Source organism: Leptopilina heterotoma, unplaced genomic scaffold, assembly GCF_015476425.1.
Source record: "Leptopilina heterotoma isolate Lh14 unplaced genomic scaffold, ASM1547642v1 Lhet_256, whole genome shotgun sequence".
Classification (NCBI taxonomy): domain Eukaryota; kingdom Metazoa; phylum Arthropoda; class Insecta; order Hymenoptera; family Figitidae; genus Leptopilina; species Leptopilina heterotoma.
The window spans coordinates 830,215-854,400 of record NW_025110968.1 but is presented as its reverse complement, the minus strand read 5'-3'; the positions used below and the strand labels follow the sequence as shown (position 1 = coordinate 854,400).

The following is a 24,186-nucleotide window of genomic DNA, read 5'->3' as shown; positions in this document are numbered from 1 at the left end:
TCGAGTTATTCCAAGAAAGCCGCATAACCGCTGAAAAACTCGAAGCGACTCAGGAAGAGCTCCAGGACCAAAAAAAGAAGTCAGATGCTCAACAACGCGACCTGGATTCATACGATGTGGACTATAAAGACCTCGAGAACGACTACTATCGCCTGGAGGAACTCTACATTAAAACACGCGACTTATTTACCCACAAAGTCGCTGAGGTGTACAAAATGCAGTGTGATCTACTGGAGATCAAAATTAGACCCCGAGCTCCTGATGGATGTCTCAACTGCGGAGTCACCGGCCATTCTTTCCGTCACTGCAAGAAATCGTATAACGGAAATTTTTGCCAACGATGCGCATGCCCAGATTTTTCAACCAAAGACTGTCCTTGGCCTCATGTTCCAGAAGAAAAGTTTGACGTTCCGGAGAAGTCACGTTGAAAATCCTGCTGGAGACCCCTCAACCTCCCCCATACCAACTGCGTCGAGTGCCGTAAACGCCTTATCACTGAAGGCGTGCTGAAACGAAACAAGAAGATGCAGAAGTTAGAGGACGAGTCAGATTCAATTCCCGCGAAAGAAACCAACAAACCAACGGGTACCATTCGCAAGAAACCTTCACAAAGATCTTCGAGTCATAAAGCATCGACCTCCACTATCTCACAACCAATAACGAGTATCACACCCTCTGCCACGCACTCTGAATCAAGGCGAAATCCAAGCGCCGTTATTTCCCAAAACGAATCGGACGACCAGAACGCAACCTTGTGGGAGACGCTAACAGAGGCCCTGCGGATCAACATTGACAAGGAAGAAGATGAAAACCAGTAGAAGACTCTGCACACAACGCGACAACTCTACCTCAACACTAGTACCTCGCAATAAAGCGACGATCTCATTGAAAAAAAAGAATAGATATATGTATATTTTTTTATTATGTTGTTTTTGCGCCGTTGCGCCTATTGTTTTCTATTACATTTTTATTTTCGCGCCATTGCGCTTGTTATCTATTATAATATTCTACGCGCCGTAGCGCCTTTTGTTACCACGAAACTACAAATTTTCGCAAAATGCACAAATAGTGCCTACTTAATTACTAATAATACTAGAAAAGCGTTTACCACAAAAAGAGAGAGAGCGACAATCGCTCGTCCATCTTACAAAATCAAAAAAAATTTATATGAAATTACAGAAGGGAACCTTGGATTTCAATTTAAAAATTTTTTCTTTACTATCTTTTGAATATGATTTCATTTTTGTTTTTCTTAATAAATAATTTCCTTCCACAGTTGAAGACCAGTTGAAGTGAGCCGTAAAAAGGCGAACTTAAACAAAAACGAGTGCTAACGACAAAATAGAAGGGGGAAGTGTAACGACCCTGTCCATTTTTATTTTTGTATTTGGTCGTTTGCACTCAGAAATCCAATTTCGAATTTACGCCAATAATCGGCACTGGATGGCGCGCCAAGCGACATCCATAGCCGACAATTCGCGAACTGACGTAGCACGCCAGATAGATGCGAGCTACCGCGAGCGACGTGTAAACACGCAATTTTGTAATCGCGACTTTGCGAACAATTGTTGCACCTGTAATTAGTTCTTAGTGTTACGATAATAAATGTTATATTTTATCATCCATTAATAACCCGCATTTTGGATTATTCTTCGAGTGCCAATCCAGATTCGCTGCACTGAACCAACCGAGAGGAATTGTCGTCTACCGGTAAGTTCGCCTTTGCTCACGCAATTTCTCTGGTCATTGGACGAGCAACAAGTTTGTCGCTCTACTGCTCATCAGGACCGTGGATCTCTCACCGTTGTTGTGCCTCCCGTCCGAGTCTTACCTCCCCTGATTTTTCTTTCTTAATTAAATAAATTAATTACGTCTAGCCAAAATCTCGCGACAGGGTCAACTGTCAAAACAGTTGTCAACTTATAAGGAATTAAAAAGGAATTAATTCAGAATTGAATTCAGTTTCAATGAAAGTTAGACTTGTTTATTTTCATTTATTTATTACACAATTTACAAAAGCTTACAAAATTGGTAAATTAATTAAAAACTTTGGGAAAAATTCTGTCGTATATAAGTTGACAGCTGTTTTGACAGTTGCCAAATGTTAAAATATATTAAATTCCTAAATATAAACTAAGTTTTCTTAAAAAATCATTTATAAAAAATAATTAGGAAATTTTTAAAAAATCCTATTATATAGAAGTTGACTACTAAATTGACAGATGTCATCTTCCAAAATATATTAAATACCTATATATGAACTAAATTTACCCACAGAACCGTTTTTTGGGATTATTCATTTAAAACTCTTTGAAAACTGGTGTTTATAAAAGTTGACAACTCATTTGACAGCTGTCAACTGTCAAAGTGTATTAAATTGCTAGATATAAACTAAAATTTTCACAAGAAACTGTTTTATTCGTAAAAGTTAATGTAAAAATCTTGAAAATTCTCTTTATTTAAAAATTTGACAGCTTCTTTGACAACCGGTAGTTATCAAAAGTTATTTTTGACATCATATTCATGTTCAGCGTGCGAAAAACTATGGGAATATATAGATCTAAGTCAAATTTTTGAGAAATGGAAAAGTTGTAATACAAAGTTTGCAGAAGTGCACCAAACCCATGTTAAACCCCATTTAAACTTTAACCCTTCGTCGGCACGGGTTAATATTCATCAAATGGGCTGTTCTTGTGGGTAGCTAATTGTTTTCACATTTTAATTCAAATTCCGTCCGGCGACCTAAGAAATTCCAATTTTTCCAAAATAAGAACCACCCCAATATATATACAGTGGTTTTTCGAGAAATTGAGAGTTTTATGTCTATAAATATGTTTTTTGGGTGTATTTGGGTAAGATTATGTGAAAATAGTTAAAGTTACTTCTATTTCTTTAAGATTTTTAGCGTTATTTTGGGATTTTGGATTTTTTTTTACCATTTAAGAGCCTGTGACTTCGAAATTTGAGTTTTTACCAAAAAATGTTGTAGAGAAAAGTAGTTTGTATTTTCCTAATCTAATTTCGGGTTCAGGAGACCCCAAAACGTAAAGATTTCATAAAATTAGCAAAAGTCAATTTTCGATCAAAACTAATACCTTCTCATGTGATGAGAATGTAAAAATGAAAGAAAATATAAGAAATATAATATAATAGTTATTTATGATACAAGTGCGTAAAGTGAGTGATTATTATACAAGTGTGACATTTGTATAATCAGCTTTACGCACGAGTGTCATACAACATTTTTTGCAACACTCACCTCCCCCCCCCTCACTGAATTTTGCAAAAATATTGATAACCCGGTAAGAAGCGAGGAATAGAAAAAGATTAAATTTCCAGAAATATTCTGTTAAACGAGGATTTTTTAATCTTTCTGAATAGGCGAATTTCCAAAAAAAACCCAATTCCTCTGTGAACAGCAAAATATCAGAAAAATTAATTCCTCTCTATTGCTCGTGTCAAGGAGATGATAAAAAAGAATTAGGAGTTTCTATTTTTTTGAATGCGCAAAATTTTTCTGCTTCTCAACGTTCCAAAAAAAATACAGAATCCTATCCTTTTGAATCGACAAAGTAAATCTTGTAAAACCGAATTGAAAAAAAAGAAATAGATATTCTTTTCAATCGACTTTAAGCGATTCTACGTAGTCAATTCAAATGAATAGAAATTGTTTATTCTTTTTAATTGACTGCTTCGAATTTTAGAAACACATTAAGAGGAATAGAACTTTTGACAAACAATTTTAAAAAGCCTAATCTTTCCAATTATTTGTAGGAGCTCCTCTAGTTATTGTCTTAAAATAAAATGCAGTGACAGCTATTTTTCGCGTCGTGTGAATTTCATTGTGATTTCAGTGCTAAATTATTAAAATGAAATATTAAAACTAGTGAAAATATGGTTAAAAACGCACAGTGCTTACGATAAAATAAAAAAATTCTCTTATTGAAATAAATGAAAGAAATTTTCAAGTGTTCAATGTTTAACGTTAAGTTTTCAAAACCTAACCTTTTTTTCAAGTGAAATATTGAGTGATAGTAATGCAATTCAGTGGAATAGAAATTTCTACTGATTTAATGTACTCTCTCACTCTTTTGAATGTGCGTTTCATATTTTGGTGAAGTCAATTAAGAATAATAGATTTTGCTACTTTACCTTGCTCCACCGAGGAATTGGATTATTTTGGAAATTCGCCCATTCAAAAGAAATGAACTTCTGAATTCTTTTCAATTCCTCGCTTCTTACCGGGAATATTTGGGCAACATTTCTATACAATTATAGTAACTATGAGGGGAATTGTAGTTGTTCATTTGTATTTATATAATATACTAGCTGTCGTACCCGTCTTCGACGGGTTTTAGTTTCTACCAATACATTTAAGTTTCTACCAATCTGGAAAATCAGGAAATAGCTAGGGAATTTAATTTGACCGGAAAAAAATAATAATTAGTTACCATTATAGCTATTTTAGTAGGAAAATATTACTATTTGAATCAGTGATTGACTTTTTGTTATCAAATTAGTTATTTTAACCAATTCAAATGCAGAGAACAATATTTATCAATTTGTAGTACTTTAATTAATGTATTAAAAAAATTAAATTTTCCATACATTTTTTGGAGTTATAGTAGAGTCTAATTGGAACTAATTGTATCGCAAGTAGACCCTACGTTACGACTGCTAAAACCTAACATAAGACCTAAATTTTAGGCTGAAAGTAGGGCTTAAATTTTGACTCGGGTCTGTTTTCATAAATATTATACATCAATAAAAATTGAAGTAAAAAGCAATTTTTTAAAAGCGAATTAATATAATGAAACTTTTTCTTAATTTGATAGGAAAATTCCCGGTTCGGCATATTCCCAGCTTTTTACAGTTTTTCCCGTTTAGTAGATACCCAGTTAAATGTATTAGTATAAACAGAAAACTGTACGACAGCAAGTAATACAATCTATATTTATATGAACTTAAAAAACAGTATTTTCATAAAATAAGTAAATTTTTATAGCCATTTGTAGATTTATTTATGGATAAAATCAAGTAAATTTAAATTTGACAAAAAAAAGATAAACCGTGAAAAATTTGGACAAAGCATGAAAATTAAACAAAAATAGACACCGTGTTAACTTTTGTCTTTACATTGCTCAAAACATCTCTTAAAGTTAAATCTAGAGTTAAAATGAAAAAACGTTTTAACATGTAAGTTTTTGCCTAGTGGCATAATATGCTTGTATTGTATCACAGGTGACTTACAATTCTTGACATCCTGCGAAATCATTTTAATCATAAAAAATTTCCATTTTCAATATTTCTGAACTTCTTGAAAATATTAGATTGATTTGATAAATAATTTTGAATTGCACTATTTTGACATCAAAATATTAATCAGAGACTCCAAAAATACTACTGAATTATACTTCATATAGTAATTAGTATCGATTTTTTGATATATTGAAAATTTTTTTATATTTCTTGTAGGATAGTATTTTTTGCAAAATTATGATAAAATCTGACTAAATAACATATAATATTCATTTTTAGAAAGTTTAAAAGCTATCCATTAAAAATTGTGAAATTTGGAAATTTTCCATTTTTCAAGTTTTTGAAAATATTTTTATATTTACATCTTAGTTGTAGAATAGTATTTTTTAAAAATTATGCTAAAATGTGACCAAATAACATGTAATACTCAAATATAGAAAGTTTAAAAGCAATCCATAAAAAAATGTAAAATTTTGAAATTTTCGATTTTTTGAAAACATTTTTATACTTACATATTAGTTATAGGACTTTATTTTTTGCAAAGTTATGCTTTAATGAGACTAAATAACATATAATACTCAAGTATATAAACTTCAAAAGCAATCCATGAAAAATAAAAAATTTTGAAATTTTCGATTTTTTGAATTTTTTGAAAAAATTGAATATCTCCCGTTCTAATTAATATTTTTTAAATCTGTAAATTTATAAACCTTCCTTGGGTCAATACCTAATAACCAACCAAGTTGGACTTAAATCGATTCACATGTTTTTGTGTGATTGGGGTACAAAGTTTTTGTGACAGACAAACATACATACATACATACATACATACATACATACATACATACATTAAATTTTTTAAGAACATTTTTGGAATCTCTGATGTCCATAATAACTAATCATGTTAACATTTTGAAGTTTTAAGCAATGTACAGACAGACATCTGATTTTATTAATAAGGATATATATATATATATATATATTTTTTTTTTATTTTTTTATATATACGAATATAAATAAATGTAACATAAAACATAAAAAAACATATACATACATAGTATATACATATACTATGTATACATGCATAATCATTAAAACATACAAAACAGTGCGTAAAGTAAATTTCGGTGCGTAAAGTGAATCACTTTACACACCGTTTTATAAAGAGGTTCTTTACACATACTTTTCGGTGTGTAAAATTTAACTTTAGAGGTTAGTGTTGCAAAAAAGAATGTTTTATTACTTTTTATATAATTGACTTATGTATACCTTTAAAAGCATGTGAAGTTGATCCTAATTCGGGTTCAGAATTTGATTGCGTGAGTTTTTGATGTTGAAAAAATCTAAGATGTACTTTTTCTATTATTTCCGAATGCTCTGTTTCTAAAGGTATCCAACTGCTATCGTAGAACCATGTCCCACGCATTATGTCCCATTCTTCACCTATTAGAATGTATGTTTTAAATGTATAAATATAAATTATGAAAAATGAAATAAAAAATTATTATTATTTTATCAGTAAATAACATAATTGATCAAATTGAACGTTTTTATAATGAAAATTTTTATTTTCACACGTAGTTTTTAATAAAAATATTTTTAAAAAATTTACTATACACTGAAAAAAAAGAGGGCGCGTTGCTTCACATTTTCGAGTCACGTTGCGCGACTTAACCCTGAATTCTTCTACAAATGCCGTATTGTTATTAATTAGTCGTAAATTAATAATTATAAATAATTTAACAACAAAATGGTAAATAATATTAATAAATAGTTATTGTAGGAAATTATTTGCTGATGAAGAATTTTAATTAAGGAAGATTTCGACTATATCAGCAATTAGTGACATCTATTAGAAGTCAATTGAACTCTTTGGTTTAGAGTCAGGTGTTATTCATAAGATAATTATTCCGATATGGTTGTCGGTAAATAATTATTTTTTTTGAATTTAATTTTTGATCTGAAAAAATAAGCTGCGTGAACGACTGCACTGTGCATCTGTGAGGACTCGAACCCCAGTTAATAGCTGCCTTTCGCGGGACTAACGCCTACCAATGCACCATGCCAACACAGCCTGGACGTTCACGTTTCTTATAATCTCAGATCAAGCCCATACACTATATACAGATCAAAAATTAAATTCAAAAAAAATAATTATTTACCGACAACCATATCGGAATAATTATCTTAAGAATAACACCTGACTCTAAACCAAAGAGTTCAATTGACTTCTAATAGATGTCACTAATTGCTGATATAGTCGAAATCTTCCTTAATTAAAATTCTTCATCAGCAAATAATTTCCTACATTAACTATACAGCTCTTCGACTAGTGTATGGGCTTGATCTGAGATTATAAGAAACGTGAACGTCCAGGCTGTGTTGGCATGGTGCATTGGTAGGCGTTAGTCCCGCGAAAGGCAGCTATTAACTGGGGTTCGAGTCCTCACAGATGCACAGTGCAGTCGTTCACGCAGCTTATTTTTTCAGATCAAAAATTAAATTCAAAAAAAATAATTATTTACCGACAACCATATCGGAATAATTATCTTAAGAATAACACCTGACTCTAAACCAAAGAGTTCAATTGACTTCTAATAGATGTCACTAATTGCTGATATAGTCGAAATCTTCCTTAATTAAAATTCTTCATCAGCAAATAATTTCCTACATTAACTATACAGCTCTTCGACTAGTGTATGGGCTTGATCTGAGATTATAAGAAACGTGAACGTCCAGGCTGTGTTGGCATGGTGCATTGGTAGGCGTTAGTCCCGCGAAAGGCAGCTATTAACTGGGGTTCGAGTCCTCACAGATGCACAGTGCAGTCGTTCACGCAGCTTATTTTTTCAGATCAAAAATTAAATTCAAAAAAAATAATTATTTACCGACAACCATATCGGAATAATTATCTTAAGAATAACACCTGACTCTAAACCAAAGAGTTCAATTGACTTCTAATAGATGTCACTAATTGCTGATATAGTCGAAATCTTCCTTAATTAATAAATAGTTATTATTCATAAAATATTTCTCTTCTAAAAGAAATTGTATTAAAGATGGAGACTAACATTTTACGTAATTCTTAAATTATGTGATAATTTTTTATTCATAGTAAGAAGTATAATAGTATTTTAATAGGAACCAAATTATTATTGAGATTAAAGTTTAAATTTTGTTTATAATTTTAATTTGTGTAAATAAATTATTATTTAAAAAAGTAGACAATTATGTTAAATTATTATTATTAAATTTAATAAAAATAAAAAATGAACTGAAAAGTAAAATATTAATTTTTTTCAATAAATTTATATTTATAAACATTCATAAACTTTTTTTATAATTTTTTTTCAAGTTTATGTCAAAAAAGCAATGTTGGCAAAGAGCGTTGTGAACAATTTTTCTATACTCAGCCAGCACTTGCCGCCGTGGATTGTCCAAGCTTTGGCGAAACAAAAATTCTGTACTGCGCCAGCACTAATTGTCGAGGCTCGGCTAGACTACGCCGAACAATCGTCTGAGTACTAAGCCAGTGGTGAACATCGGCACTACATTGGCATTTCCCATTGGGAATTAACAATTTTTAAGCCTTGTCCGATCGTGGGCAAACGATGGGATCTATTTATTTTGAAATTTTTATATACACAGCGAAAACGGTAGGCCTAACCCCTAGTAGAAATTTATCAGACTACACGGAAAAAAAAAGTTCCCATAATATTTCAGGAATTATTTCCTAACTCTTGGATACGTGGTAACAGCTCTGAACTAGCGACGAACATTCAATGGTAATCAATGAATGTTTGAAAGAAATTTGGGAACTGTATTAGAAAAAGCTATAAATAGTCCATTAGTCTCTTTTTCATTACTTTCTCATGTAAAGTTCATGGCACTGGCCGCAACTGTTTCTGAAATTTTCGGGAACTCGTCAAGAAATCTTGGTGCGCAGAAACTGTGCGCACCAGTCTCAACAAGTCTCACCGTCAGTAAGACTTGCGTGCCTTATATATTTATTTTATGCTGAGGTATTTAACTCGCCTGTTTAGCTCAGCTGGATAAGACGCCGGACTTCTATTCTCGGGTACGCGAGTTCTGTTCCAGCCGCCGTCGATTTTTCTCTAATATGGTTTTTTCTATTTCAGAAACTTAATAAAAAATAAAAATTGTATGTGACCTTCAAGGATAAATGTGTGTGTGTGTGCGCACGTGTCAAGGAGGGGAAGTGGGAGGGGGGAAGCAGAATCCATTTTTTCTTGCATTCGCCTAACTTTTCGATTTTCTTGAACAGTTCCCGACTTTTTCAAGAACAGTTTGCCGAGAAGTGGTGAAATAGTTATAATTTGTAGAGAAATAGTAAATTACATATTTAAACGAGGCAACCTTTAGTTATCCGTGTACTACCCGCCGTATCCAAGAGTTAAGAACGAAGTTCCCGAATAATCCTCGAACTTTTTTTTTCCGTGTAGATTTATTCAAGTTACTGTACAGTTTTAGTCATGGAAGTTTAATCTAGCTTAACTGGCGAATTACTAGACAGCTACTGCATAACACTGTTAAAGAAAATATAAAGTTGAACTTGATTATTACTGCATAGAAGTCCTGTACAGTTATTTTCATGGCACTATCGAGGCGTTCCGAGAAATTATGTTCCAAAGTTTGTCGTGGCGTTAGCGCTACCGTCAGTTTCAGTAACTAAACAGTTGTGTATTGACATTTTCGAAATATTTTCTATAAAATAAATCTTTTGGTTTTACAGTTTATAGTTTTTTATATTTTTAATTTTGTTCTTTTATTTTACTGTTGACAACTAAATAACAAATTTTTTAAATTATTTAATATTAAAATTTTGATTTAATAATAAAAATTTATTTTAAATCAAAATTTAGTTTTAATGAAAATTCCTTCAGAAAAAAAACTTTTTTAAAATTCGCTTTAATTATTTGAGTTAATTAAAATAACTAATTTTTTAAATTCAGAAGACAATTTCTTTTCAAGATTATATACTCTTATTATATGTATAAATATTAATTTAACAAACCTGTTACATACAAAAAGTTAGAATTGGTCCAATAAAGTGAGGTTATGTTTTACATTCCCACATAGCACAATAGTATGAGGTAAGGTTATGTTGAGTACTAATCGTAAGGCTCATAAGGTTACACGATATTGCTGTGGTAGACCTGAGGTGAACTAAAAACTTCCGCCATGGAGGTAAGGTTACATGTTAGAGTGTGGTAAGTATATATGATAAGGCTATGGTAACCTTACACGTTAAGGTTGAGATAACCTTACACGTTAAGGTTTATGTAACCTTACACGTTAAGGTTGATGTAACCTTACACGTTAAGGTTGAGGTAACGTTACACGTTAAGGTTGAGTTAAGGTTATATGTCAAGGTTGAGGTAAGGTTAAGGTAAGGTTGTGATAAGTTTACCAGTTATGGAAAATATTGACAAAATAATTAATAATTAGAGGTGTGCAAAAAGCTCGAAACCCGAAGCTCGAGCGGGTATTTTCGAGCTTTTCATTTTTCGAGCCGAGCCGAGCCGAGCCTATTCAGTTCGAGCTCGAGCCGAGCTTTATAAAAAGCTCGAATAATTTCGGGTACTCGAATTTTTCGAGTACCCGAAACTTTCGGGTACTCGAAAATTTCGAGTACTCGATTTGATTCGAGCCCTTGAGAAAATCCAAAATTTTCTACATTAATTTTTAATTAAATTTTTTTTTTTTCAAAAAAAATTTTTTTTTAATTTAAAAGCTCGAATTAAATCGAGTACTCGAAAATTTCGGTTACCCGAATTCATTCGAGTACCCGAAATATTCGAGTACTCGAGTGAATTCGGGTACTCGAAAATTTCGGGTACCCGATACATCGAGCCCGGCTCGGGCTCGGCTCGGCTCGACTCGAAAAAATTGCGGCCCGGCTCGGCTTTTCGAGCTTTTTGCACACCTCTATTAATAATATAATAAATAAATATTAAATTAGAAAGTTAAGTTTGTTGCTCTTCTCTATTTTGGAAACCTGACATAAAGCAGAAAATTTTGAAAACAAATTTGGGGGGACTGGGATTCGAACCCGGGATCGACGCGCATAAACCTAACATCCTAACCATGAAGTAGTATAAGGAGCACGCACTCATGTTCAACCATGGCCCCAGCTCAGGGGAATTAAATAAAAAATTTGAGATAACAGATTGTAACACCTCTAGCGGACAAACGGTATACTTATAATTTTTCACAATGAGTCGTCTGCTGTCAAATAGTAAAACCATTTAAACACGCAGTAAACAACATCAGTGTCAAGTGAAATAACAATAATTAAAGTATGTGAAACGATAAGTAAATCTGCAAATATAAAATTATTTTTTATATTTACTAATAAATTTGAGACAATACCAAAAACGTGGTAAGTTAAAGTTTATTTATGTAAATACATTTATTGGAGATAGAAAATGTTATTGAAACGTTAGAATTTGTTTAATCATTACATGAAATTTTAACCAAAAATTTATAGATTTCTATTATATGTAAAAAATGTAGATGAGAAAAGAAGGAAATATAAATGCTTTATGTAAATAGTACACGTAATTTTTTAAAAGATGTCTCTTTTTTTAGGTTTTATCATCTCTCCTGAAAACACTATCTGTGTAGATGCTGCGTAGTGAATAATGGCAAATGCAAGGAATAATACGATAAATGTAATTTGCACATTCAAATATTTGCAAAATAACTTATATCAAGTGAATATGCCTTCCAAAAATTGGTCTTATTCTAAGGGAAACAATTCTTTCTTTGGATTTATAAAAATGGAAGAAAATGGTGATGTTAGAAAAAGAGTGGCATTATATTCTGAGTCAGGTGTGCGCATTTTCATTGATGACAAATTGACACAGTAAAGTGAATTATTATCTCTATTAATACTATTTTTTAAATGAAACATCAATTCATATTAGTCTTATTATTAGGTATATACCTAATGCAAAGTAAACAATTGTTTAAATGTTTTTATTCAATTTTTAAATCTATCAAATTACAACAAAATAATTTCTATTTGTAACATCGATTTACACGCATAATATTTTCGTTTGATTAATTTTTTTAATGATAATTGTGTATGTTTCTTAACGGAACAAACTTATTTATTTTTATTAAGAAATTGCAACCTGATTTTTACATATAATAATCAATTCTTCTTTTTTTTGGTCTATACAATTATGATTTTTAATAATACTGCATTTTTACACACGCACAACACAAATATGTATTTAAAATATTGCGCTCACCGCAATATTTGATAAAATTATTGCTATTTATTTTATTGAAGACTTACTTATTTTAAATAAATTGTGTATAAATTTGGGTGACCAACAATGTTTGTAAGTTTTGTAATTAAATAAATTTTCTATATTTAACAAAAATAAAACGTTTTTTTGTTGCACATTTTTAATTAAAAATTGTGGAAGTGAGCAATTTTTATTTTATTTTTCTAGTTTTTTTCAGTGCCACTTCAGTTTTTTGTGACAATTTAGTCGCTTCAACCAATTTTGCCAATTTTCTTTTTTCTTTTACTTTTTCCCGCTCAACATTGTTTTTTGTCGACTGCTTTTCAACGAAATACATCCTCGTAGTTAAATAGAAGCTTACAACACGATGCGTTAATTGTAAAGAATGTATTGCGCATCCCACTTGAGGAAGATTTAAACTTTTATCTAATTCCTCGGTAACCCTAAATAGTATTTCGGAATCAAGCTTATTTTCGGCTAAAACTGTCAATAAAGCCTTCTCAATAAGTGTGATTAACTGGGTCAAATTTCTTGATCGATGTTTTAAATATCCTTTTGATTTAATTTCAATTAATTTGTGGCTCTCTGGAATTACTTCGTTGCCAGATAATTGTAATGTCGATACGCAGTTGTCACACGTTATTTGCTTTTTTTCATTAATAAATTTTGCAAACCTTGTTATTGATTTGCGAGCTACATAGCCAGAAATGTAAGAAATAGCGTATGTTAAGGGTTCTGAGTCGCAATAGTCATGCTCTTTTTCTAGGGCAGTGGCTTCTACAAAAACGTCAGTGCAGCCTCTGTCCAAAATAGTGTCAAGCTGAGCATGCCATTGATTATTCCTTTCTTCCACGTCATCAATGTCTCTTATTTGAAGCAAAACATCAAATACTTCCGAATTTGAAATATTTGAGCCTCTTGGAGGTTTAACTAAAGAATATGTGGAGATTAATCGATAGATTTGAATAAATAAATGTGAGTCGGGGTGATCATTCGCACCACAAGATTGTCTCATCATGCCAAAAAATCTCTGCAAAAAGACAATATGAAATAATTATATCTAAAAATGTTCAAATATTTTTAAATGCTACTTTACAATGGGAAATATTAATACACACTTCTAGAGCATCTTGATTTAAACGTGCAGTCAGAAGGTATTGGAATCCACAATCCTTGGTCAAGTAATCGCATAACTCGAGAGTTGCTTTCAAGGATATTTTTAAACCATAATAAGTACTTTCTGGAATAAATTCATATCCTTTTTCTATTGCTCCGCGTCTCCAGTTTTCTAAATATTCCAGAAAATTTTCGACAGCCTATAAACAAATATAATACAATAAGTAATAATACACAGAAAAAAATAAGATAATAAAATATTTTAATTTACATTATATGCGCCATTGTTAGGTGCCATTCCTGCTGAAGCACACTTGTCATTCATTGCATCAAGCAGACCTTTCATTCTCCGGCCAAAATTTTTTGTTGGCTCGCAATCTTCCAATTGTGGATGCTTGTTTTGAAAAACTTCCAGAACATCAGCAATTCCGAAAAACAGTACTTGTTGCGCTTCCTTTTGAAAGAAAGCAACCCAAAGTTTGAATTTCGCCGGTCATAAAAGACTGAAACATAAAAATCAAAGCATGATCGCCTAGCTCTGATTTTTGATGCTCAGGCGTGTGTTCCCCTAGGTTTGTAAAGCCTTCAAACTTTAAGTTCATTTTATTGAATGTTAAGGATGTGGATAATTTCATTTCATCCAATAAAATGGCACCTGAAATGAAGAATGCATTAAAAAAATATTTAACTTTTTAATCAAAATTGGATAAATGTTTAAACATACCATGTCGATGTTTTGGATCCATTTTTTCTGTTTTTAATTTTAAAGCACGGAAAACGCTCTCTTGAAAGCCATACGTGCTTTTGATTTGCTTCATGTGTCTTTCCAAAGTTGATGTTGAAGGTACAACTAAAATTTGATGTTTACGAATGTGCTTATACGCCTTTTTACTTTTTATTCTCAATAATATACACTCGTAAAGCCATTGTCTGCTGTATCTCATTCCTTTTCTATTTTTTACTTTGGATGCATTATAACAAGCTCGAACAGCTAGTTGCTCTTTTTCGGACAGCATGGCAATAGCTCCATTCAAAACCTCATCCTTCGTAACCGCACATTTTCTCTGCAAGTCTTTTACAGATGCCTTCAGCACTTTACCCTACAAAGTTAATATTTTATGTATATATATATAAATATAATATATTGAAACTTAATATATATATAAATATATAAATATATATATTTTACAGATGCCTTCAGCACTTTACCCTACAAAGTTAATATTTTATGTATATATATAAATATAATATATTGAAACTTAATATATATTTCAACTATATATTTTTAAATATATTCTTACATTTTTAACCAATCTCTTTACTTTCTTATTGGCATTTTTAAATTTTTCTCGCAACGAATGTGTCGAATTATTCTTTTCTGTATGCACTGCTTCTTTCTTTTTTTGTAATTGCTTGCGATGTTTGGAACATGCTTCACAAAATACGTTTTTACGACCAGGTATATTTTCCTCCTTTCTTAAAATGTATCCTAAACATTTGTCAGTTCTGTAAAGATAATTTTTATTAATAATATTGCAAATGCAATATAAAATTCTTTACGAGAAAAACTTTATTTTATATCAATTAACCTTTCACTTTCACCACATGGAGCAATTTTATCGACTTCCTTCAATAATAAAACAATATCGTCCACATCATTGTATTTCTCAAAATTTGGTATTTTTACTTCTTTCTCACTAAGAAGGACCTAAAAATATAAATTTATGCGTTATAATTTTGTACATTTGTAAACAAGAAATTTATAAAAATACTTACATTTATTGTTTTGTTTGAATTGACCCTTATTTTTTTCGAGAATTCGCTTTTATCAAAATATGACGACCACTGGATAAATGTGTCAACACTGTTTACAAACCAAAAGTCCGATGGTAATGGAATCTTGTCAGCGAATTTGACTATTTTCTTAAAGTCTGTTTCGCAGATCGCAGATTTTATTTTTTTTCAAAAAATGTTCACCACCAGGAATTGCTTTTCTCCACTCAAATAACATCTCCTCCTATAATTGATATACATATAAACATTAATTCATAAATAAAAACAGAATTTGTAAATAATTAATGCTGTAATGATCGGGTTTTTTATTTGCTGGGAATTCGCTCGCCGGATGGAGTCCGGGTTCCCTTAAATATTCATTAAATAAATAATTATTCATAGTTAATGGCATAAATCGCCATCTATTGAGCTTAACTTGATTTCTGTGATTCTGAGTAAAGGTGTAGTCAATAACGAGACGAGAATTAAACCTTCGAAAGAAAAGTATATTATAATAAAATAATATTATACAAAAAAATAACAAATAATTAGAAATTAGAATTAACAATAATAAAGTAGAAAATAATAATAATGATCGAGAATCTAATCGAGAAATATTAATAACAATATAATTTCGAGACGCGAGTAAATTAACATTTACTAAACAAATAATTATTTACAATAAAAATTACTGAGAACGCGAGTAATAAAATATTCGAAACTAGTTTACATAGGTTTTCCTTTTGTCCGAAATTAACGCATACTATCGAGTTTATAATTCACGAAACTAGTCTAGAATTCGTTCCATAATCTATCGTGACCGACGCGACCAAGACGTGCACTCTGAGGAAACTGAATCTGCTCTTCGTTAAGGCAGAAACAAGAATCTAATACCGGAAACGCTGCCGATATTCTTGTCCGACGCGAAAGATTTGTGAATTAAGAACTCAACGGTCGATTCCTTATCCAGGGTGCTCCCTGAGGGAAAGAATCGTCTCCGTAGCTTAGCCTCAGGTGTAATAAGAGCTCCTATATACACCTGGGGGCAGAGTATAGGAAAAGGAAATCTTTACCACGAGGTCCTCTCTTGAGAGCTCCCGCAGGGAGGTCCAAGTGGTAAAAGGGCTAGGGAGTGAGTTCGTAACCATCCTTCCCAAGGAGCTCCTTGAAGCATGTCAGGCTACGAACTGAGGAGTTTGAATCGTGTCGCGAGATATAAGAGTTTCGCTCTGTCGCGGTACGAAGAGAGCGAGTGGTGGGGGAAGCGACTGCAGGCGGCGCGAATTACGTACGCGTTCGCTACTCTCTCCTTGCATTCACGCAGAATACGACGACGATGGCTGTACTGTACAATGCATGCTATTTGCTATATTATAGCCCATCGTTACAATGCATATTACGTGAAGCAAAATGTCTTTAAATACATTTTCAAAAGTCACATTCTTGACTGCAAAATTAATTTATTATACGTAAAATATTGATTACTAATTATTAGTTATATTTTATAAATATAATATTTTACTTGTAATTTATGACGATAAACTATTGTCATAATTAAATTAATATTTTAAACACAGGTAAATAATAGGTATATGTCATGTATATGTATAAGTTTAAAATTCAAAATTGAGGATAAGTAGACACGTTTTATTTATTTCATGTTAAACTATATGTACTTACGGTACCAGGTGAAAAGAAATTATGTTTAATACATTTTTCATCACTTCTGTTCTTTTTTTTAATGTACCACGATGAAGGACACTGATTCACGAAACAGCTACTCATTTTGTTGATTCTTATTTTTTGAAATGTTTGAAACCGGCATCGAAAGTCATAACAACAACACACACAATTGACAGTTGATCACATATACAGACACACACATGTAATAAACACTATACGTGAACTGTAGTACAAAGCTTATCCGCCAGAGTTGCTAGTATCTGTTATATCAAATTTTTTAATTACTACCGCAAAACTGGGGGCAAGATTTTCTGACTCGGCCTATAGAGTGCGTGCTCCTTATACTACTTCATGATCCTAACTAACTGAGCTAAGTGGAGAACTGGTAGCAAGAAAATTAATTTTGCCTTTAAGGAGTTAATCATATTCTTGGTTCACCTTAAAGGCAAAATTGATTTTCCTTCTGACAGTTCTGTACTTAGCTCAGTTAGTTAGAATGATTGGTTTATGCGCGTCGATCCCGGGTTCGAATCCCAGTCCCCCCAAATTTGTTTTCAAAATTTTCTGCTTCATGTCAGGTTTCCAAAATAGAGAAGAGTAACAAACTTAACTTTTTATTTTAATATTTATTTATTAATTATATTATTAATTATTTTGTCAATATTTTCCATAACTGGTAAACTTATCACAAGCTTACCTTACAACTTATTAATTACCTTACCTCAACGTTGACATATAACCTTACCTCAACCTTAACATATAACGTTACCTCAACCTTAACGTGTAACGTTACCTCAACCTTAACATGTAAGGTTACCTCAACCTTAACGTGTAAGGTTATCTCAACCTTAACGTGTAAGGTTATCTGAACCTTAACGTGTAAGGTTACCATACACGGAGAGAAAAAAAAGTAAACGGCTCTACCTGTCGGTAGAGCGGTTGCGTTAAATGCGAAACAGACGTTTAACTTGAGGTTAAGCACGCTGCTTACTCTCGAGGGGAGAACGGTTCTCCTTTTTGGGGAAAGCGGGTACACTTTTTGGAAAGTAAGCGGCTCTATTTGTGTGGAGAAGAGAACCGATACTCCTCAAAAAGTATAACCGTTCGACGTTTGCGGCGCTACTGCTGCGCTTTATAAAGGGAAAACAGCGCTCTCTTGCCAAATCAAACGGCTCTCTTTTTTTTCTCTCCGTGTAGCCTTATCATATATACTTACCACACCCTAACATGTAACCTTACCTCCATGGCGGAAGTTTTTAGTTCACCTTAGGTCTACCACAGCAATATCGTGAGCCTTACGATATCGTTATGAGCCTTACGATTAGTATTCAACATAACCTTACCTCATACTATTGTGCTATGTGGGTTGATGTATTGACGTTGACATATGTATAGCTCTCCGATCTGTATAACAGAACTGTCTATAATTAATGACAGTAGCCAGTAACAATTTATTACTAATTCCTTACGGAAAAAATTGACATAATTCTAGTTTTTCCCGCGAATTATTTCTTTCAGTGTATACACTGATGTATTTATGGAAAATGTCTACATAACACTGTTCAGTTGCTGGACTGACGGTGATAGTGATAGTGACGGTTATAGTTTTTAGCCAGTTTAACTGTAAAGTGCCTCGAAATTTTCCAGTGGAACTGTCCAGTGCCCTTAAAGATACTATGACAAATTTCTACTAGGGACTTGCCATTTGACCAAATCACAATTTTACACAGAAAGAAGGTTAAGTTCGGAAAGACTCAGTCTGAAAACACATTTGCTGTGAAAAATTTGTGTGATTTTGTCAACTGGCAAGATAGTCATTTGGCCATCACTGCGTATATATGTAAAAATTAAAAGTTTCAAAATAATAATAGATCTCATCGTTTGCTCACAATCGGACAAGGCAAATTAAATTAAATTGTTAATTTAGTGCTAGTTTCTGACAAAAAATTTTGAAAAAAAATTGATCGATACATGCATTGGGGGTCGTCCATAAATTACGTAGGGGAGACTAGGTGCAGTTGTTACAATTTTGATAAAAACTGTTACTGTGATTAAAGTTTAACTCTAATTTGTTTTGTCAAACGATTAAATCAAAGGTATATTATCTAGTTTGAAAAGGCCATAATTGATTTAGCTCTATATCTATTATTTAATTAAGTAGAATCATTTGAGTGACAGCGTGTAAATTGTAACAACTGCACAAAGTGAATGTCGGTTGTTACAATACCAAAAATCATCTATAAAATTTCTAAATTGAAGACAAATAATTTTTTATAACCATTTTTATTAATTATTTATAATTTTTGGCTCAACGTAATAGTACGTGACAGTTCTATAGAGATGGCAGCATTAATATTGTTTCGAAATGAAAGAAACTTGAAAAAAAATTTTTTCATTAATTTTGAAGACGAATTTAGAAAAACCATGAGATTTGTCATAAAAAATGAGTGTGATTACATTTTTGACAAATATTTTACATTTAAAACGAATCTGCTGAATTTTGAAAAAAATATCCGTTCTCATTATCACTTGTAACAACTGCACAACAGGTACATTTTTTACAATAAAACACTTTATTAAAAAAGTATACACTAAATGTGGACAACCAAAGCAGTTTTTAAAGCCTAATCCTCATAGAATTGATATTAAAAAAATTTACTTTGTTAAATATAAAGTGATAAGACAATTCTAACATTGTTTTTGAGTTGTCGAAAGAGAAGTACATAAATATATTGTTTATTGTATATTTACTTTAAACTTTGAATTTACCCAAATGCGAAATGTCGAGACTGCAAAAACAGCCCATCATTGGTCCAGTAATGTCTCCCAAGAATTGGCAATAGTTACTGGGCCATTTCTGGTGTTCAAAATGTCCCATTGCTGGGCCATTTCTGGTGTTCAAAATGTCCCATTGCTGGGCCAATGATTGCGCCGATTGTCAGATATTCTAATTTTCCAAGAATGGTCCGACTCTCGGCCCAATAGTGACACGTTATCGGCAAAGTTGGTCAATCTTTAATGGCAAAATACAATTGCCAGTGATGTGCCGACCATTGGCCCAGTAATGGCTAATTATTGGCACTTTAATGGCAAAAATTGTGTATCTTTCATGGCAAATTATAATTGACAGTAATGGGACGTAGCTCGGCCCAATAACGACACATTAATGGCTAAAATTCTTTATCTATGACTTTAAATAATAGTCAATATGTGGCACAAATTTTTTATCTTTGTTGGCAAATTATAATTGCCAATATTAGGTCGTAGCTTGGCCCAGTAATGACACATTAACGGCTAAAATTTTATATCAATGATGGCAAATTACAATTGTCAATAATGGGAGGTAGCTTGGCCCAGTAATGGCACATTAATGGCTAACATTTTGTATCTATGATGGCAAATTATAATTGCCAATATTAGAACGTAGCTCGGCCCAATAATGGCACAGTATAGGCCAGTGTAGTGTAGCTTATAAGAACCTTTTTGTTTCCTCGACTTTACGTCACAGTAGCAGAGTGGTCAGAGTGTTTGGCTTTGGTGCGTCAGGTTCAGGTGTCGATTCCCGCCAGCGGTAAGAATTATTCAAATGTTTGAAAGTTTGCGTTTAATTTGAGAAAATAAGCCGTATAAATATTATAAATTAATTAGTTAATTAATTAAAAAATATAATTATTTTTTTCATTTTAACCAATTCTATGGGAGTAATGGCAGCCAGTATTGGGCCATTAATGTCTGTCGAGATCTGGCTGCCAACCTCGGCTGACGATCAGCCGCGGTTAACCTCCCAAGAGTCGGTCCAGTATTGTCTGTCAAGATTCGGCACCAACTTTGCCAATACTTGACCATTATTGGGCCGTTTTTAATTTCGCATATATATTTAAGGGTAGTTTTTAGATTTAAACAAAAACATTAGGTAAAGGAGCAATTCTGAAATTGTTTTTGAGTTGTTGTAAGAGATGTGTATAAATTTATTGTTCTGTTTTGCAACACAATCTGTTATTTAACGTTTTTTACTTTAAACTTTGAATTCCCCAGGAGCACGTACCTAATGTTCCAGTAACATTGACAACATTGAGGCAATATTGGTAATGTTAAGGCAGTGTTCTCAATATTGCTGTAATATTACGTGCTTCTGGGGTTTGAACATTTAAGGGTGGTTTTTTAGATTTAAAAAAAACAGAGGGTGATGGAGCAATTCTGACCTCATATTCGTTTTCAGCGGGCAAAAATACTATAAGACATGTAGGTTTGGTTCAATTAACAGACCACTTTTATTTTTTTGTGTGCCTGTGTAATAACGCCAAACTTATTATATTTTAATTTTCAACAAAATTTTTTGATTTTCTTTCGAATTTGTCATAGAATTTTATGGTTATTACTAATATTATTAATATTTTTACCTGGCCAGTATATAGATAGACATTTCATTTTATTCAAGTCCACATCGTACATTCCACCTCGGACAACAATTCTTTCGTCAATATGTAATTTATTGTTTTCGCAAGACTCGCTATCTGCGAACGTGCTTCCATTTCTCCATACCTCCTCAATTCTTAAACTATCGTATCCACAAAATTCAGTCCATCTTTTGTTTACACAATAAAACCAACGTACTTCTTCAAGAGATAGAGGAACTGCATATTGGATTTCGGCAGTCGACCCTTTCACTTTATCAACCGCTTCAGATTTTTCCATCGGAACTTCTGTAATTTCCCACAAAATTATATTATTAACATTGAACAAAGCAGATACATCCCTGAAGATAGCAAATTGAGTAATTAATTTATATGTTTGTTAACTTAATTAAAATAGATCAGAAAATCAATAAGTCAGTTTTCAGTAATTAGTTATTGAACTCTTCATAAGTTCATAAGTTATAGAACATATCTCTTCACAACTGAGATAATTAGACAACTGTATGAAAGTTATAATATTAAACTTATTCTGAATATTCTTATATAGCTGTATTCTTATAGCAGGGGAGAGTCCCATCATTTAACCGGGTTTCTTTAAATTCCTGGTATTAATTAAATTTTACAAATTATGATGACTTTCTCGCATCAATATAAAACTGAAATACTCTTTTAGGTAATGCACGCGTTATAAACAACATTTGTATAAATTTAATAACAAAATTTAGTTTTTTCTTAACTGATATACATGTCTCATTTTGAAGGCCCTGTGTTTACATTGAGCACCTCTATTAACACACAAGAACTTACTTCGAAAATAAAATTGCTACTTACACTGTGTAAATAAACTTGTTTTGCAAACAATAAAATAGGAAATTATTGTTAAACAATCATTAGTTGATAATATATGAAGAAATTGCGGCCGGGTTGACCCTCCCTATGGGGGGTATGGTCATTTAACCGCGAAAAGTAAAGGTAAGGAAACCGGAGCAGTGTTCCCCCACCAGTATCTGCATCTATGCATTTTCCCCTCATTATTTAAGTAAAAATGAAAATAAAATAAATAATATAAAAATAAAATTAAAACGATAAAAATAGACAAAATTGAGAGTACAAAAAATAAATTAATTAAACCAAAAGTCGTTCTTAACCACTTTCCCACATCAGTTCCATTCATGTATTCTTGAGACAGCCCTAATTTTTGAATTTTTCTCCACCAAGCTTGCCCAAGATGAAAACGGCAACCAATTCTCAACGCATTTGGCCAAACGATATTTACAGCATTGTGAATCGACATTTCAAAGTCAATGGTGACTTCACTTGGATATAAAATTAAATTAAACTTTGAAAGACATACGGAAACTAACTCATAATTACAATCATTCAAACGATTATTTCAATTAAAAGCCATGATGGGAATGAAATTAAAATCAGACAGTGGAGGGGAGACAGTATTTCACCTCTTCATATCTCAGGTATCAGCGGCCACACTACCTTACCCCCCTAGCGAGGGTTTGATAGGTTAAAGTATTATCTCAATATATATTCATAACCTCTCGCAACTTGCGATCGTGACAACGTCGCAAGTTTGGCATATGGCCGTCTTTAAAATTTCGCGCCAAAAGTAGCAGTCGAGCTGTGGTATTTAACAAGCGCTAGTGCCACGTTTACGAATTCGCCTGTCATTTACAGCAAATGTTTCAATAGTTTTTTAAGTTTGACATTAAATATCTTTTAAACTAGACGGCAAAAAATATTCATTTTTTTATAAAAGTTCATTTTGGTTCATTAAATAAAACTTTAGTTTTTAAAAAAAATCTGACGATTAGTATAGGTGCAAAAATTAAAAATCTGTAATTAATAGGGTAGGGTGGGGCATTACTATTCGCGGGGCGAAACTATTCTTTAGTCCTGGAGAGAAAACTATTCATCCGATTAAAGTTTTTTTACACTGTATACTTGTCATGTGAAATGAACATTGCACGCCACATTTGAGCTTCTGGCGCCATCTATCATAGGAGTTAGGTACTCAAATGTGATTTTGATATACTCGCTTACTTGTTTTCACTCATTTAGTCTGCCTTTGTAAATAGTGATAAACGGTCGGAAAAATTATTTCCAAAGTCAAATTTAGTGCTGAACACGAATATCATAGTGGATTTTTCTTATTCTGTTGTTCAAAAATTTTACAAGTGTTTTTTAAAAAAATTTGCGGATGGAGCGAAACTATTCGCCCACTAATAACAGCGAAAACTACGAAACAGTGTATTTTTTTGTGTGCTTGTTTTTAGGTTAGAATAATAAGAAATTGGAAGAGAAAAACCAGAAAAAATCCTCCAATTAACAAATTAATTTTTATATTTTTTTAGTATTATAGCATTAATAGCTGCAAGAATAATTACGCCCCTCGTTTTTTTCGACATAAAAAAAAATTCCTAAAATCGCTGTAGTTCTCAACAGAATCGAGTTACAACAAAATAATACGATTGGGATTGCACGGTACTCAACATTTTTTCAGTGTAGTAATGCTCCACCCTACCCTATATGGTTTTCCTATACCGTACATGTTTAAGTTCGAAACTTTGATTTCATTTTTTGGGACTTATAGACGGTCAATTTTATTTTAATAAGGCCTTATTTTGTAAATATATATTCAAAGAATA

General features: G+C 32.2%; 1 protein-coding gene across 2 annotated transcripts in view; it reads right to left on the bottom strand.

Annotated features, from left to right (window-relative positions):
- The window catches only part of LOC122503295 (phospholipase DDHD1-like), a 264,104-nt gene that overhangs the window by 175,414 nt on the left and 64,504 nt on the right, over positions 1 to 24,186 (bottom strand). For both annotated transcript variants that reach the window (XM_043613775.1, XM_043613776.1), the window contains exons 2-3: positions 21,512 to 21,814; positions 6,529 to 6,702 (exon numbers count right to left, since the gene is read on the bottom strand). In XM_043613775.1, coding sequence (XP_043469710.1) covers positions 6,529 to 6,702; positions 21,512 to 21,814 — 477 coding nt within the window. The remainder of the gene's footprint in view (positions 1 to 6,528; positions 6,703 to 21,511; positions 21,815 to 24,186) is intronic.